The following is a 17,132-nucleotide window of genomic DNA, read 5'->3' on the forward strand; positions in this document are numbered from 1 at the left end:
CCCATAGTTCTGGACTTTCCCCACCTCAGGGGGAAAAGACCTTGTCTATTTATCCTATCCATGCCCTTCATGATTTTATAAACCTCTATAAAGGTCATCCCTCAGCCTCCGACGCTCCAGGGGAAACCTTGAGTGTACGGGGAGTTTTGTATTATACCCGTCTCTGCAAGAGCGAGAGCGCACGCGAGAGAGAGAGAGAGCTCAATTCAGACCCTGGGACGTGTTACAGGGAGCTCTGTATTGTACCTGTTTCAGAGTGAGAGAGTCAGAGTGAGAGACAAAATGATAGGAGAATGCTCAAGAGGGGTAAAAAGAGACACAATGTGACAGACAGAGACAAGAGATCACTAGAGAGAGACACACAATTCAAGACAAGTGTGAGAGAGAGAGAGAGAGGAGGGGTGAGACAGAGAGGAAGGGGGAAGAGGGGCGAGAGAGAGAGAGAGAGAGGGGGGGGGAGGGACACACCCAGAGACAAGACATGCCAGACAGAGAGAGGGAGGAAAGGGGGGGGGGGGGGAAAGAGAGAGAGAGAGAGAGGGAGAGAGAGAGAGACAGAACCGAGAGAGAGAGACACAGAACCGAGAGAGGGGCAGAGACTGGGAGATAGAGACATGACTCCAGCATGAGATGGAGAGAGAGAACCGAGAGAGAGAGAAAACAGAGACAGGAGCAGAGAGAGGGAGATAGGGACAGAACCATGGGCGTGTGGGCGGCACGGTGGCACAGTGGTTAGCACTGCTGCCTCACAGCGCCAGAGGCCCGGGTTCAATTCCCGCCTCAGGTTAACTGTCTGTGCGGAGTTTGCACATTCTCCCCGTGTCTGCGTGGGTTTCCTCCCACAGGTCACAAAGATGTGCAGGTCAGGGTGAATTGGCCTTGCTAAATTGCCTGTGTTAGGTAAGGGGTAAAATGTAGGGGAATGGGTCTGGGTGGGTGCGCTTCGGCGGGGCGGTGTGGACTTGTTGGGCCGAAGGGCCTGTTTCCACACTAACGTAATCTAATCTAATCTAATCTAAAAACTCCAGCATGAGAAAGAGAGATACAGAACCAAGAGAGAGAGGCAGAGACTGGGAGACAGGGACAGAACTCCAGCGTGAGATGGAGAGACAGACTAAACCAATCGAGCTCCAGGGTTCTGTCAAGAACGTACCTTTTTTTTTAATTCTGTGTTTCCGACTGCGAACAAACGTCTTAAACAAACCAGTTTTCAAAAAAAAAAATCCCCGAGGATGGTGCAGGGTCACCGCAGTTACCGAGAAAAGCCAGTAAGCCCACCCTGGCCGCGGGCGCCGCTCACCATGGCCCTCTCCCACACACTCACCACGGCCTGGTGACCATGTCCCAACACAGATCCGGCTGGCAACAGGTCGCTGATTGGTCTGCGGAACGGAGGCTGGTGACCAATGACAAAAGGCTGCCAACGATGAGGTGACTGGCTCCCAGGGATCTCAGTGAAGTGCGGGGTGGGGGGACTGCGTGAACGTTCATGTCGGAACGCCGTCGGACCTCTGGAAGGCTCGGAGCTCTGCGGTAAGGTGCAGCTCCAGGACGAAGCCAGACGGTTTATTTATTCCCCCACCACCCACCCCGCCGTTATAGTAAGAGGCTGGAGAGACTTTTCTGAACGTGGGCCGGTCGCTCCGCGCCTCCCGCAAACAAGTGGAGGAGAACAATTGAGGCGCCACGCGCTGATCCGTAACAGGACCATCTCAGCAAACCCTCTCAGGGAGTCCTCTCCCTCGGTCCACAACAACCATGGGCTTTTGCGATCAAACTGCGTGGACAGGAGCACCAGTGTCCGTCGGTGGGTTTTTTTTTGTGTGTGTGGTTGTTTTGACAAGCAGAGTCCTACGTTCGGCGGTCCAGAATTGTTCCTCACTCCTCAAAACCCGTTTATCTTCGTAACGAGCGGTCAGTTTTGTTCGATGGAGACAACCGCTTCCTGCGGGTCAGTCTGGGTCGAAAAAAGGGAAGGCGCACTGAGAAATTCCGAAGCACACCGAATTCCTGATGTTGTGTCAAGGCTGGGAACGGTGGGGCTTGACACCCAGCGCACTAACCCAGTGAGATGTAACGATACACACGTGCAGACAAAACGGTAGTGCATGAGAGGGAGGGACACACAGACACAATCGCTCTCCCAAAAGAAACACTAAATCTCTCTCCCTCTCCCCATACACACACACGCACACAAAATCTCTCCCTCTCCCACACACGCATACAAAATCTCTCCCTCTCCCACACACGCATACAAAATCTCTCCCTCTCCCACACACACACGCACAAAATCTCTCCCTCTCCCACACACACACGCACAAAATCTCTCCCTCTCACACACACACGCACAAAATCTCTCCCTCTCCCACACACATGCACACACCTCCCTCTCCCACACACACACACACAAATCTCTCCCTCTCCCACACACATATACACACAATTTGAAAGGGAGGCCTAATCTGACGAAGAAGCAGCGCTCTGAAAGCTTGTGAATTCAAATAAACCTGTTGGACTATAACCAGGGTGTCGTGTGACTTCTGACTTTGTCCACACGCAGAGTGTTTGAGAGGCAGGGGTGTGCACACACATGCACTCAACAGAACACCAGGGAATAAGTGTGAGGGGAGAGCGGTGCAGGTATTTATGCACAGACACACACACACACACACACACACACACACACACACACACACGGTCCAGAAAGCACTGGAGAATAAGTGGGGTGAGAGAGGCATGCATAGACAGACACACACGCGCACACACACACACAGCAAAGACAGCACCAGAGGGAGAGTGAGAGATTGACATGGAGCCAGGGAGGTGCAGATGGAGCTGATACAGACTGCTCCCTGCAGACAGTCACAGGGCTGCAACATGGACAGGCCCCCAGGGGAGGCTGGCTGGCTGTTCCAGAACATTGAGATGGGCAGCTGGAGGAGGGGGGGGGGGGGGGGGGGTTGCAGCATTTACTCGAGGAGGGTGGTGGGGCGGAGGGGGGAGGGGACCGCACGGTCAGGTCAGTACATGAGCTGGTACAGCAGGTTGGTGGCGTCCGTCCGCTCCTCGCCCTCACTCCTGGCATCAGCACAGAGGGCCACGATGTGGACCCCAGGCCCGAGACCCTGCAGCGCCCCCGGCTGCCCTTCACCAGGCCCGCCCACGCCCAGCTCCCGGCTGGCACGCACTGGGACCCCCATCTCCTGGGGGGTGGGATCTTCCTCGACGAGGATCCCGGACCTGTGGGCCGCTCTCTGCGGTGGCGGTGGGCTTGTGGAGCTGTGTGTGTGGGAGGGCAGGGAGAACAGGATTCCAACAGTGGTGAAGCGTGGGGAGGGGGAGGAAGTGGGAGAGAGAAAGAAGGGTGTCAGAGAGAGAGAGAGAGAGAGAGAGAGAGAGAGAGAGAGAGAGAGAGAGAGAGAGAGAGAGAGAGAGAGAGAGAGAGAGAGAAAGGAGGGAAGGGGAAAGAGAGAAAGGAGGGAAGGGGAAAGAGAGAAAGGAGGGAAGGCAGGGGGGGGAAGAGAGAGAGAGAGAAAAAAAATACACAGTTACTACACTCAGTAAAACAGGAAATGGTTTATAAGGAACATATTATCCAAGACGGAGCACACGCTGTAGTTCCTCCCTCCCCCGCTCCCCAAAACACGGCCTCCCCCCCTCCCCCCCCCCGCTCCCCAAAACACGGCCTCCCCCCCCCCCCCCCCCCCCCTCCACCCTACCTTGCCAGGCCGGGCCTGTGTCTGTCCCCGGGAGTCCTCTCTCCTGGGCCGCTCCGGCCGGAGTTCTGTCCGGCCAGCAGATCCACCTTGGCTCTCAGGCACTTGCACTTGTCCTCCATGGAGTTGAGGTGGGCCTCGATGGCGTCCAGCCGCAAGCACAGTGTCTTGCTGGCAGCGTACAGGAGGGTCTGCAGGAGGCAGGAGAGTGGGGCGGGAGACGGGTTAGCGGTGGGGAGGGGGGGGGGCAATATCCTTGCGAGGCCCCGAGCTCGCTCTCTCTCCCCCCCACTCCCTTCAGACAGGGGGCAGGGACTAATTGGAGGATTGAGGGTTACGGTGAGGGGAGCGGGAGCAAGGACAATCGCGACCACTGGCTTCTCTCCGAAAGGGCGGAGCAGACCAGACGGGCTGATTGGCCAATGTCTGCTCCCTCCCGGTGTCTTATCGGGGTCAGAGCACAGCCCACCATCTCATCTCCGAGACCTCTGCGCTTCCCCAATCCCTCAGGGTGACACCCGATTTTAAAAAGCTTCTAGAATTCCCTGGGAGGCGCAGTGGCTCAGTGGTTAGCGCCGCTACCTCATGGCGCCAGGGAACCCTCACGGGTTCAATCCCAACTGTCTGTGGGGAGTTGACACATTCTCCTACCCCCGCCCCTGGGATTCCTCTAGATGCACCCACAGTCCAAAGATGTGCAGGTTAGGGTGGATTGGCCGTGCTAAATTACCCATAGTGCCCAGGGATGTGTAGGTTAGGGTGGATTGGCCGTGCTAAATTACCCATAGTGCCCAGGGATGTGTAGGTTAGGGTGGATTGGCCGTGCTAAATTACCCATAGTGCCCCAGGAATGTGCAGGTTAGGGTGAATTGGCCGGGCTAAATTACCCATAATGCCCAGGGATATACAGGTTAGGGTGGATTGGCCATGCTAAATTACCCATAGTGCCCAGTCCTGAATTTATTTTACCCCTTTATTCCAAAACCACAACCCCTAGTTCTGGACTTCCCACTCTCCGACATCAGGAACATTCTTCCCGCATCCAGCCTATCCACAGAATCCCCACAGTGTTGAAACAGGCCCTTTAGCCCAACCAGTCCACACTGATCCTCCGAAGAGTAACCCACCCAGACCCATTCACGTACCACTATTGCTCCACATTTAACCCCCGATTAATGCACCTAACTCTACAGGGCAATTTAGCACGGCCAATTCACCCTAACCTGCACATCCCTGGGCACAATGGGTAATTTAGCACGGCCAATTCACCCTTACCTGCACATCCCTGGGCACTATGGGTAATTTAGCACGGCCAATTCACCCTTACCTGCACATCCCTGGGCACTATGGGTAATTTAGCATGGCCAATTCACCCTTACCTGCACATCCCTGGGCACTATGGGTAATTTAGCATGGCCAATTCACCCTAACCTGCACATCCCTGGGCACTATGGGTAATTTAGCACGGCCAATTCACCCTAACCTGCACATCCCTGGACACTATGGCCATGCTAAATTACCCAATCGACCCTAACCCGCAGATCCCTGGGCACTATGGGTAATTTAGCACAGCCAATCCACCCTGACCTGCACCTCTTCGGACTGTGGGAGGAAACCGGAGCACCCGGAGGAAACCCATGCAGACACGGGGAGAACATGCAAACTCCACACAGACAGTTGCCAGAGGCTGGGATCGAACACAGGTCCTTGGCACTGTGAGGCAGTGACGTAAACCACAGCCACCATCCAGTCCCATCAGGTTTTAACACGTTTCTAATCAGATCCCTGGCCCTTTAGTGTGCTAAATTCCAGCGAGTACGAGTCCAGTCACTCCAGTCTGTCTCCATCAGTCAGCCCTGCCATCCTGGGAATCAGGCTGGTGAACCTTCGATGGACTCCCTCAGTACCACGAGTCGTGGGCGCTGGCGGTTTGGATGGTGAGCCGGTGAGGGGAGACTTTCACTCCTCCCCTCTTCCTTCCTAAGGGTGGGATCGATCCTGAAGGGTGGTGGATCTGGTGCACGACACGTGACCTCCCCCAGTCGGAGACTGACGCTGACTGACAGCACAGGCCCACGGAAGGGGACACACAGGCACACGTGCGCGCGCGCGCACACACACACACACACACACACACACACACACGCAGGGGATTCACAATCTCCTACCTGAATATTGTCCTCTTCCATATCCCCAGCTTCCACTTCCACCCTCCGACGCTTTCCCATGGGATTGGAGTCCTCGTCCTCCAGGGTTTGAGGGCTTTGCACCGCTGTTGGGCAAAAGTAGGAACACCGTCACTCGGACACAACAGGAAGGGCGGTCAGCTCACTGGAATGGTTCACAGCGAGACGTACACGGGAGATGCCCGACGCATTGGCATGGCTGACAGGGATTACTTTACTCGGCGAATGGGAAGTGGGTTTGGGGTCCATGGGGATTGTGTCCAATGGGAGCGAATGGGGGAAGCCAATGGACTCGATGGGCTGAATGGCGGCCTTTTCAGCAAGACCTGGGCCCCCTTGTTAAAGGAGCAGATGCCAAGTCTCAGCTTGTCAGGCCTGAGGACCTTTTTAAATTGGGTCATCATCTGTTGGTCACCCTCCCCAGTGAACGGAGTGACTTGTTTGACCATTTCGGAGGGTAGTTCAGAGTCAACGACATGGCTGTCGGGTGTGGAGACACAGACCGGATAAGCAGGGCAGAATTCCTTCCCTCAAAAGGGCCGTGGTGGCTCAGTGGTCAGCACTGCTGCCTCACGGCGCCCGGGACCCAGGTTTAATTCCAGCCCGTCAGCGTGGGGATTTCCACATTCTAACCCTGTGTCTGCTCCAGGTTCCTCCCAGTCGAAAGATGTACAGGTTATGGTGGATTGGGTAATTTAGCACGGCCAAAGGGCCCAGGGATGTGCAGGTTAGGGTGGATTGGCCGTGCTAAATTACCCAGAGTGCCCAGGGATGTGCAGGTTAGGGTGGATTGGCCGTGCTAAATTACCCAGAGTGCCCAGGGATGTGCAGGTTAGGGTAGATTGGCCATGCTAAATTACCCATAGTGCCCAGTGATGTGCAGGTTAGGGTGGATTGGCCGTGCTAAATTACCCAGAGTGCCCAGGGATGTGCAGGTTAGGATAGATTGGCCATGCTAAATTACCCATAGTGCCCAGGGATGTGCAGGTTAGGGTGGATTGGCCATGCTAAATTACCCATAGTGCCCAGGGATGTGTAGGTTAGGGTGGATTGGCCATGCTAAATTACCCATAGTGCCTAAGGACGTACAAGCTGTTTGGGTTAGCTATGTGAAAGGGAAAAAAATCTTCAAGGAGAAAGTGAGGACTGCAGATGCTGGAGATCAGAGCTGAAAGTGTGTTGCTGGAAAAGCGCAGCAGGTCAGGCAGCATCCAAGGAGCAGGAGAATCGACGTTTCGGGAACTCCTGAAGAAGGGCTGATGCCCGAAACGTCGATTCTCTTGTTCCTTGGATGCTGCCTGACCTGCTGTGCTTTTCCAGCAACACATTTTTAAGCTATGGGAAAGGCAGGTTCTAGGGACAGGGGATGGGTCTGGATGGGCCACTCTGCAGAGGGTCAGTGTTTATTTTGAAATGGAGAGGAAATGGGAGGAGAGGGAGCTGGTGTGGAGAAAGCCCCGCCTAAAGCCGCTGGGCCAAATGGTTCGATGTGTGTGATATCACACATTGGCGTGAATGGGGAAACGGGTCTGGTTGGAGAGGGGGGGGGGGGGGGAAGCAGGGAAAGGGGGCGGAAGAGGGACCATCACGTACAGTCAGCTTCTGAAGTGAATTCCCGCACCGCGATCTCCACCATCTTGGCCAGTGGCTGCTCCGCCATCCCTCGGCCTGGAGTCCACAGGCCCTCACCGATCACAGTCACGGCACAGAGTCAGGAAGCTGGGGGAAAACAGAGAACATCAGCTCATCAGGGGGGGGATCCCCGCTCGGGGCGGAAGGGGGTAGGGAGAGCTGGGGATGGGGAACAGAGAGAGGGGGTGGGACACAGAGAGAGAAAGAGAAAGAAAGATGAAGGCAGGTGAAGAGACAGAGAGAGAGAGACAAAGAAACACAGGGAGAGAGAGAGAGCGCAAGAGGGGGCGAGGGCGAGGGCGAGGCAAGAGGGGGGCGAGGCGAGAGGGGTAGAGAGAGAGAGAGAGAGAGAGAATGACGAAGGGGAGACTGAGAGAAAGAGAGAGAGAAAAACACAGGGAAAGAGAGCGCGAGAGAGAGAGAAAGAAGATTGAGGGAAAGAGAGGTATAGAAAGAAAGAGGGAGGAGTGAAAAAGAAGAAAAGGGGAGAGGGGGAGAGAGAATGTGTGAGAGAGGTACGTTCCCCCCCCCACCACAGTGAGGTTCATTGCCTTTAGGAGTGCACCTCAACAATGTCCCTGGGCTTCCTAAACACACTGAGCCTCCCCGCTGGAGTACAGCCCCCTCCTCCGCACTGCCTGGACTCGATGGGAGAGCACTGTCACCCCCGCCTGTCCCTGAAGCCCCTCTGCGAGCATGGTTGGGCGGGGGGGGGGGGGCAAACCCAATTCCGCCAGCCTGCCCCTGGTGCTGGGAGCGGTGACGGCAGTGATATACCCCTGCCCCCCGCCAGGACGAGGGAAACGGGAGCAGGCCGTTCGGCCCCGTCAAAGCCTGCCCGCTCCCTCCTGGCGAGTGGGAACGGGCGGAAGCGATTTCTCACAAGCTCCGCACGCGCCAACTAGACCCCACCCCGGTCCCCCCCCCTTTCCTCCGCGCTAGACCCTCAAAAAAAAATATACCCACCTCCTCTGTGAATACTTGCATTGATCTAGCCTCTGTCACTCCCTGTGAGAGTTCCAGGCATTCACTCCCTCCCTCCCACACCCCCCCATGACCTGTGCACCCTTGTGTGCGACATTCTGGCCTACCCTTCTCACAAGCAAAGCTTTTTCCTCTACGTCCTGAATACGTCGAAAGCGGAAGCAGGAGGAAAGGAGATTGAGGCTGAATCCCAATCTCCGGATCCTGCCAGCTCATGGGACGTGCCCCCCCCCAATCCCCGTCTCTGTCTTCAACAGACGACCCCCACACTCTGAGATGACGCCCCCAGCCCGATCCTAAACTATCCCACACAAGGTCTGGGGGGTGGTGGAAGAAAGAGGGGGGGGGGGGGGGGGGGGAGGAACAGCCTCTTCACATTTCCCACGTCAAGACCTGCCATTGTCTAATTCAACAGAATCATAGAAGCCTCACACAGTGTGGAAACAGGCCCTTCGGCCCAACCAGTCCACACCGACACTCGGAAGAGTATCCCACCCAGACCCATTCCCCCCGACCATTATTCTACATTTACCCCTGACTAATGCAGATAAACTGCACATCTTTGGGCACTATGGGTAATTTAGCACGGCCAATCCACCCGAACCTGCACATCCCTGGGCACTATGGGTAATTTAGCACGGCCAATCCACAAAACAGGCCATTCCCACCCCAAAGAATCCAGTATCTCCCCCCTAATCGTTCCAACCCATTCCTCTCTACCCCAAGTCAATCCTGGATGAAGAGCCAGAGGGTGGCTGATGTTGTGCCTGTGTTTAAGAAATGCTGTACAGAGTAGCCTTGTAGACCTGGGAGTCTGACATTGGTTGCTGGCACGTCATTGGTAGGGAGTCCAAAAGAGAGGATTTACATGCAGTTGGAGAGGTGAGGAATGATTCGGGATAGTCAGCATGGCTTTGAGCATAGAACAATACAGCATAGAACAGGCCCTTCAGCCCTCGATGTATGTGCTTATCTAAGGATTGTTTGAATCTCCCTAATGTGGCTGAGTTGACTACATTAGCAGGTAGGGCATTCCACGCCCTTACCACTCTCTGGAGTAAAGAACCTCCCTCTGACATCGGTCTTAAATCGATCACCCCTCAGTTTGGAGCTATGCCCCCTCGTACAAGCTGACGTCATCATCCTAGGAAAAAACGACTTTCACTGTCCTCCCTATCTCTTTGTGTGAGGGAAATTGTGTCTTGATTGGACTTTCAAGGAAGTAACCAGAGAAGATTGATGAGGACAGAGTGGTTGATGTTGTTAGCGATAGCGGGGTGGGGGTGGGGGTGGGGGGTGTTGTTTGGAAAGGCACAGGTCAGGCAGCATCCGAGGGAGCAGGAGAGTCGACATTTCGGGCAGGAGCCCTTAACAGGATTGAGGCTTGTGAGTTGAAGGGGGTGCTGAGAGATAAATGGGAGGGGGTGGGGCTGGAAGGGGGGGGGGGGAAGGGGTGAGGTAGCTGAGACTTGCGATAGGTCAATGGAGGTGGGGGTATTGGTGGGTGGAGCGGATAGGTGGGAAGGAGGTGGGACAGGTCATAAGGGCGGTGTCGAGTTGGAGGATTGGAACTGGGGGGGAGATGGGAAATGAGGAAACTGGTGAAGTCCACATTGATGCCGTGTGGTTTGATTAGATTAGATTCCCCAACAGTGTGGAAACAGGCCCTTCGGCCCAACCAGTCCACACCGACCCTTTGAAGAGTAACCCACCAAGACCCACTTTCCTCTGACTAATGCAGCTAACATCATGGGTAATTTAGCATGGCCAATCCACCCTAACCTGCACATCTTTGGACTGTGGGAGGAAACCGGAGCACCCGGAGGAAACCCACGCAGACACGAGGGGAGAATGTGCAAACTCCACACAGACGGTCATCCAGAGGCTGGAATCGAACCCGGGTCCCTGGTTAGCAGCAGTGCTAACCACTGAGCCACCTAGGCAGGGGTCCTGAGGCAGAAGATGAGGCGTTCTTCCTCCAGGGGCCAGATGGTTAGAGTTTGGCGATGGAGGCGGCCTAGGACCTGCATGTCCTTGGCGGAGTGGGAGGGGGAGTTGAAATGTTCAGTTACGGGCCGGTGGGGTTGCCTGGTGCAGGTGTCCCAGAGATGTTCTCTGAAGCGCTCTGCAAGTAGGCGTCCTGTCTCCCCAACATGGTTTACTTGGAGTTTAGTGATGTATTGGCAAGGTTGCACAGGGTAGATTGATTAGTAAAGTTAGATCACGTGGGACACAGGGAGGGCTTGCCAATTGGACACTAAATTGGCTTCACGGTAAGAGACAGAGAGTGATGGTGGATGGTTATTTCTCGGACCAAAGGGGGTGGACTGTGACCACTGGTGTTGCACAGGGATCGGGACTGGGTCCGCTTTTCTTTGTCATTTATATAAATATAGAGTCAAAGAGACGTACAGCACGGAAACAGACCCTTCGGCCCAACCCGTCCATGCTGACCCAGATATCCCAACCCAATCTTGTCCCATCTGCCAGCACCCAGGCCCATATCCCACCAAACCCTTCCTATTCATATACCCATCCAGATGCCTTTTAAATGCTGTCATTGTACCACCCTGCACCACTTCCTCTGGCAGCTCATTCCATAACTGTACCATCCTCTGCGTGAAAAAGTTGCCCCTTAGGTCTCTTTTATATCTTTCCCCTCTCACCCTAAACCTATGCCCCTCTAGTTCTGGACTCCCCCTACCCCAAGGAAAAGACCTTGTCTATTTACCCTATCCATGCCCCTCATAATTTTGTAAACCTCTATACAGCCCCAACGCTCCAGGGAAAACAGCCCCAGCCTGTTCGGCCTCTCCCTGTAGCTCAAACCCTCCAACCCTGACAACTTCCTTGTAAATCTTTTCTGAACCCTTTCAAGTTTCACAACATCTTTTCGATATAATGATTTGGATGAGAATATAGGGGACATGGTCAGAAACCCATTGCAGTCCGCCCAAAACCCAACACCAACACCGCCCAAAACCCAACACCAACACCGCCCAAAACCCCACACCCAATAACGCCCAAAACCCCACACCCAATAACGCCCAAAACCCCACACCCAATAACGCCCAAAACCCCACACCAACACCGCCCAAAACCCCACACCCAATACCGCCCAAAACCCCAACCCCCAACACCGCCCAAAACCCCAACCCCCAACACCGCCCAAAACCCCAACCCCCAACACCGCCCAAAACCCCACACCAACCCCGCCCAAAACCCCACACCAACACCGCCCAAAACCCCACACCAACACCGCCCAAAACCCCACACCAACACCGCCCAAAACCCCACACCAACACCGCCCAAAACCCCACACCAACACCGCCCAAAACCCCACACCAACACCGCCCAAAACCCCAACCCCCAACACCGCCCAAAACCCCAACCCCCAACACCGCCCAAAACCCCAACCCCCAACACCGCCCAAAACCCCAACCCCCAGCACCGCCCAAAACCCCACACCCAACACCGCCCAAAACCCCAACCCCCAACACCGCCCAAAACCCCAACCCCCAACACCGCCCAAAACCCCAACCCCCAACACCGCCCAAAACCCCAACCCCCAATACCGCCCAAAACCCCAACCCCCAATACCGCCCAAAACCCCAACCCCCAATACCGCCCAAAACCCAACTCCATTCATTCCAAATTCATCCCATGGCCCCGCCCCCTCGCGAGCTCCCGGGAGTTCTGACCTCGGCACGAGGCCGGCTCCTGGCTGACGTCGGGCGGGTCCCCGCGCGACCCGACGCCTGCGCAGTGGGTGACGGCGGGCGGGACCAGACCACGAGGGTGAAGGGGGGGGCGGGCGCAGACCTGCCCGACCATCCGCCCCACCCACCCCCACGCGAGACGCGCCGCCATTGGCCGGTCCCCGGGTGATTGACAGGTGATGACAGTTGGAAGGGGGTGGGGTTGATCGGGAGGCTCGCGCGGGGGGGGGGGGGTTGGGAAAGAGGAAGGCTGCGTTGCTCAATTCACTTCAATCTTCCCGTCCCCCCCTCCGTCCGGAACAATAAAAAAAAATCGGCTTTCATACCGAAGTGGATTATTTGCTAACGGCGTTCAAATGATTTCCGCGAAGGAAGGGTTTCAAACCGTCGGGCCTACGTCCCACAGGTAAAGCGCTGGGCCGTCCGCTGCCGCCATTACCATCCGGGGGTTTGAGCTTCCCTTGCCCCTCTCTGTTGCCCGCTTGGCGCCTCCCGCGTTGCCCCCGATAAAGATGGCGGCGGGGGGGGCGGGGCGGGGCGGGATCCCTCGCTCTGATTGGCCGGCGGTGCGCACGGGTCGGAAGGCGAGGCTCCCGTCCCGGCCAATGGGAGGAGCGTTGCTCGGGTCCGCTCCCCCGCCGAACGGGGGCATCCGATTGGCGGCCGGCTACCACCAATCGGCCACGCCGCGCGCCCTCCGCCCCGCCCCCCCATTGTCTCCTCGCGCCGCGATTGGCCGGGGCCGCTCCGGCAAGTGGTCGTTCAGCCCATCCTCTCGGTGCTGTTCTGGGATAGGACATCGCACCGAGTGGGTTGCTGCTGGCAAGTGATAATGTCCTAACCTCTAGGCATGGAAGCCATGAGTTTTTTGTCCTATCTAGCCCAGACATCTCTGCGATAATATCTCTGAACAATAAACATTCCCAAGCGTGCATTCTTAACCGAAAGAACTGCGGATGCTGCAAATTAGCAAGAAGTTGCTGGAAAAGCTCAGCAGGTCCCAGATGCTCCCAGACCTGCTGAGCTTTTCCAGCAGCTTCTGTCATTGTTATTCATTCTTCACCCTTCATTTCCCCTCTCTGCCCACCGCTACCTCTTTGCAACGTTTCTTGCAAGAGTCACTGCCAGAGAGGAATTCTAAAGGCGCTCAGAATGCTGGCCCGAATGGGTCGCACGAGATTGAGAGATACTCCTGAGAGCGGGTTTAGAGAAGACTTGTAGCTCAGGTTGAGGTTCTAGATGTGGGTTTGCTCGTTGAGCTGCAAGGTTCAGTTTCAGACGTTTCGTCACCATCCTGGGTCACATCATCAGTGAGCCTCCGGATGAGGCACTGGTGGTATGGCCCACTTTGATGAACTCATAACTAGAAAGTGGGCCGCGCCACTTAGTCGCCAGTGCTTCATCCGGAGGCTCACTGATGATGTGACCCAGGATGGTGACGAAACGTCTGAAAACACACCTTCCAGCTCACTGAGCAAACCTACACCCAGATACTCCCGATATTTATGGAAGCCCAAAAGTATTAAGGGTGCCAATTGGGCGGCACAGTGGCACAGTGGTTAGCACTGTTGCCTCACAGCGCCAGAGAACCAGGTTCAATTCCCACCTCAGGTGACTGACTGTGTGGAGTTTGCACATTCACCCCGTGTCTGCGTGGGTTTCCTCCGGGTGCTCCGGTTTCCTCCCACAATCCAAAAAATGTGCAGGTTAGGCAAATTGGCCATGCTAAATTGCCCGTAGTGTTAGGTGAAGTGGTAAATCTGGGTGGGTTACGCTTCGGCGGGTCGGTGTGGACTTGTTGGGCCAAAGGGCCTATTTCCACACTGTAAGTAATCTAATCTAATTTTCAGAAAGGTCCAGTGCAAAGGAATTGGGGAGTCTTTGTGCATAAATCACAATAGGTTACCATAAAATTCAACAGACATTTAGCACTGCTGCCTCACAGCACCAGGGTCCCAGGTTCGATTCCAGCCTCGGGCGACTGTCTGTGTGGAGTTTGCACATTCTCCGAGTCTGCGTGGGTATCCTCCGGGTGCTCCGGTTTCCTCCTGAACTCACAAAGATGTGCAGGTCAGGGTGAATTGGCCAGGCTAATTTGCCCGTAGTGTTAGGTGCATTAGTCAGAGGGAAGTGGGTCTGGATGGATTACTGTTCGGAGGATCGGTGTGGACTGGTTGGGCCGAAGGGCTTGCTTCCACGCTGTAGGGAATCTAATTAGGGAAAATTGCAACTTAGTCGCACAGTGGTATTGTCCCTACCTCTCAGCCAGGGAGGCCCAAGATTGAAGGCCCACTTGCTTCAGACGTGTGTCATAACATCTGTCAAAAGGATGATCAGAAATATCTGCAATGGACCTATGAGTTATTGTCAGGGAGGAATACCAAAAACACAGGATATAGGCTGAGATGGGTTGCACTAGAAAGAGGAATATTCCTCATAATTTAATTTGATTTATAATTGTTGTGTGTACCTTGGTACAGTGAAAAGCATTGTTTAGCGTGCAGTCCAGGCATATCATAACATCGTGTCCATTGGGTGATAGGACAGGGCGAGGAATACAATGTTATGGCGGCAGAGAAGGTGCACAAAGAGTGGGATCAGCATTACATCTGAAATTTGAGAAGACAATTCAGCAGTCTAATAACAGCGGGGAAGAAGCTGCTCTTGAACCTGTTGGTACGTGTGTTGAAGCTTTTGTATCTTCTACCTGAGGGAAGAGGTTATAACTGGGGTGGGTGGGGTCTTTGATGATGTTGGCTGCCTCTCAGAGGCAGTGGGTTGGTGTAGATGGAGTCAGTGGATGAACTGTGTGATGGACTGGGCTGTGTTTAGAGCTCTCTATAATGTCTTACAGTCCTGGGTGGAGCAGTTACCGTACCAAACTGTGATGCATCCAGATAGAATGCTTTGGATGGTGCATCTATGAAAGGTTGGTGAGGGTCCTTATGGACATACCCAATGAGGAAGAAGAGGCATCGTTGTGCTTTCTTGACCGTCGCACCAACATGGGTTGACCAAGACAGATTGTTGATGATGGCCACTCCGAGAAACTTGACGCTCTCGACCATCTCTATCTCAGCTCTCGACCGTCTCTACCTCAGCTCCCGACCGTCTCTACCTCAGCTCCCGACCGTCTCTACCTCAGCTCCCGACCGTCTCTATCTCAGCTCCCGACCGTCTCTATCTCAGCTCCCGACCGTCTCTATCTCAGCTCCCGACCGTCTCTATCTCAGCTCCCGACCGTCTCTATCTCAGCTCCCGACCGTCTCTACCTCAGCTCCCGACCGTCTCTACCTCAGCTCTCGACCGTCTCTATCTCAGCTCTCGACCGTCTCTATCTCAGCTCCCGACCGTCTCTATCTCAGCTCCCGACCGTCTCTATCTCAGCTCTCGACCGTCTCTATCTCAGCTCTCGACCGTCTCTATCTCAGCTCTCGACCGTCTCTATCTCAGCTCTCGACCGTCTCTATCTCAGCTCCCGACCATCTCTATCTCAGCTCTCGACCGTCTCTATCTCAGCTCCCGACCGTCTCTACCTCAGCTCCCGACCGTCTCTATCTCAGCTCTCGACCGTCTCTATCTCAGCTCCCGACCGTCTCTATCTCAGCTCCCGACCGTCTCTATCTCAGCTCTCGACCGTCTCTACCTCAGCTCCCGACCGTCTCTATCTCAGCTCTCGACCGTCTCTATCTCAGCTCTCGACCGTCTCTATCTCAGCTCCCGACCGTCTCTATCTCAGCTCTCGACCGTCTCTATCTCAGCTCCCGACCGTCTCTATCTCAGCTCCCGACCGTCTCTATGTCAGCTCCCGACCGTCTCTATCTCAGCTCTCGACCGTCTCTACCTCAGCTCTCGACCGTCTCTATCTCAGCTCCCGACCGTCTCTATCTCAGCTCCCGACCGTCTCTATCTCAGCTCCCGACCGTCTCTATCTCAGCTCCCGACCGTCTCTACCTCAGCTCCCGACCGTCTCTACCTCAGCTCTCGACCGTCTCTACCTCAGCTCTCGACCGTCTCTATCTCAGCTCTCGACCGTCTCTATCTCAGCTCTCGACCGTCTCTATCTCAGCTCTCGACCGTCTCTATCTCAGCTCTCGACCGTCTCTACCTCAGCTCTCGACCGTCTCTATCTCAGCTCCCGACCGTCTCTATCTCAGCTCTCGACCGTCTCTACCTCAGCTCTCGACCGTCTCTATCTCAGCTCCCGACCGTCTCTATCTCAGCTCTCGACCGTCTCTACCTCAGCTCCCGACCGTCTCTATCTCAGCTCCCGACCGTCTCTATCTCAGCTCTCGACCGTCTCTACCTCAGCTCCCGACCGTCTCTATCTCAGCTCCCGACCGTCTCTACCTCAGCTCCCGACCGTCTCTATCTCAGCTCTCGACCGTCTCTATCTCAGCTCCCGACCGTCTCGATCTCAGCTCCCGACCGTCTCTACCTCAGCTCTCGACCGTCTCTACCTCAGCTCCCGACCGTCTCTATCTCAGCTCTCGACCGTCTCTATCTCAGCTCTCGACCGTCTCTATCTCAGCTCTCGACCGTCTCTACCTCAGCTCTCGACCGTCTCTACCTCAGCTCCCGACCGTCTCTATCTCAGCTCTCGACCGTCTCTATCTCAGCTCCCGACCGTCTCTATCTCAGCTCCCGACCGTCTCTATCTCAGCTCCCGACCGTCTCTATCTCAGCTCCCGACCGTCTCTACCTCAGCTCCCGACCGTCTCTATCTCAGCTCTCGACCGTCTCTATCTCAGCTCTCGACCGTCTCTATCTCAGCTCCCGACCGTCTCTATCTCAGCTCTCGACCGTCTCTGTCTCAGCTCCCGACCGTCTCTACCTCAGCTCCCGACCGTCTCTACCTCAGCTCTCGACCGTCTCTATCTCAGCTCCCGACCGTC

The 17,132-nt window shown here is 55.4% G+C and overlaps 1 protein-coding gene across 2 annotated transcripts; it reads right to left on the minus strand.

Annotated features, from left to right (window-relative positions):
* Positions 1-2,949: 2,949 nt before the first annotated feature.
* LOC140460868 (uncharacterized) lies at positions 2,950-12,728 on the minus strand. Of its 2 annotated transcripts, none has more exons than XM_072555568.1 (5): positions 12,564-12,728; positions 7,496-7,621; positions 5,885-5,988; positions 3,720-3,907; positions 2,950-3,279 (listed from the first exon to the last, which is right to left on the minus strand). In XM_072555568.1, the coding sequence occupies exons 2-5, from the start codon at positions 7,560-7,562 to the stop codon at positions 3,021-3,023; spliced, it is 618 nt and encodes a 205-aa protein (XP_072411669.1). In that variant the 5' UTR covers positions 7,563-7,621; positions 12,564-12,728; the 3' UTR covers positions 2,950-3,020. The 2 variants fall into 2 exon arrangements, with proteins under 2 accessions (XP_072411669.1, XP_072411670.1); XM_072555569.1 differs by lacking the exon at positions 12,564-12,728 and adding an exon at positions 12,220-12,312.
* Positions 12,729-17,132: the final 4,404 nt, after the last annotated feature.

This window comes from Chiloscyllium punctatum, chromosome 36 (genome assembly GCF_047496795.1).
Source record: "Chiloscyllium punctatum isolate Juve2018m chromosome 36, sChiPun1.3, whole genome shotgun sequence".
Lineage (NCBI taxonomy): Eukaryota > Metazoa > Chordata > Chondrichthyes > Orectolobiformes > Hemiscylliidae > Chiloscyllium > Chiloscyllium punctatum.

Coding starts and splice junctions, on each gene's coding strand:
- LOC140460868 (XM_072555568.1), bottom strand. CDS start 7,562: ATGGCGGAGCAGCCACTGGCCAAGATGGTGGAGATCGCGGTGCGGGAA. Junction 5,989..7,495: donor ATTCACTTCAGAAGCTGACT/GTACGTGATGGT, acceptor TTTGCCCAACAG/CGGTGCAAAGCCCTCAAACC. Junction 3,908..5,884: donor TGGAAGAGGACAATATTCAG/GTAGGAGATTGT, acceptor TGCCTCCTGCAG/ACCCTCCTGTACGCTGCCAG.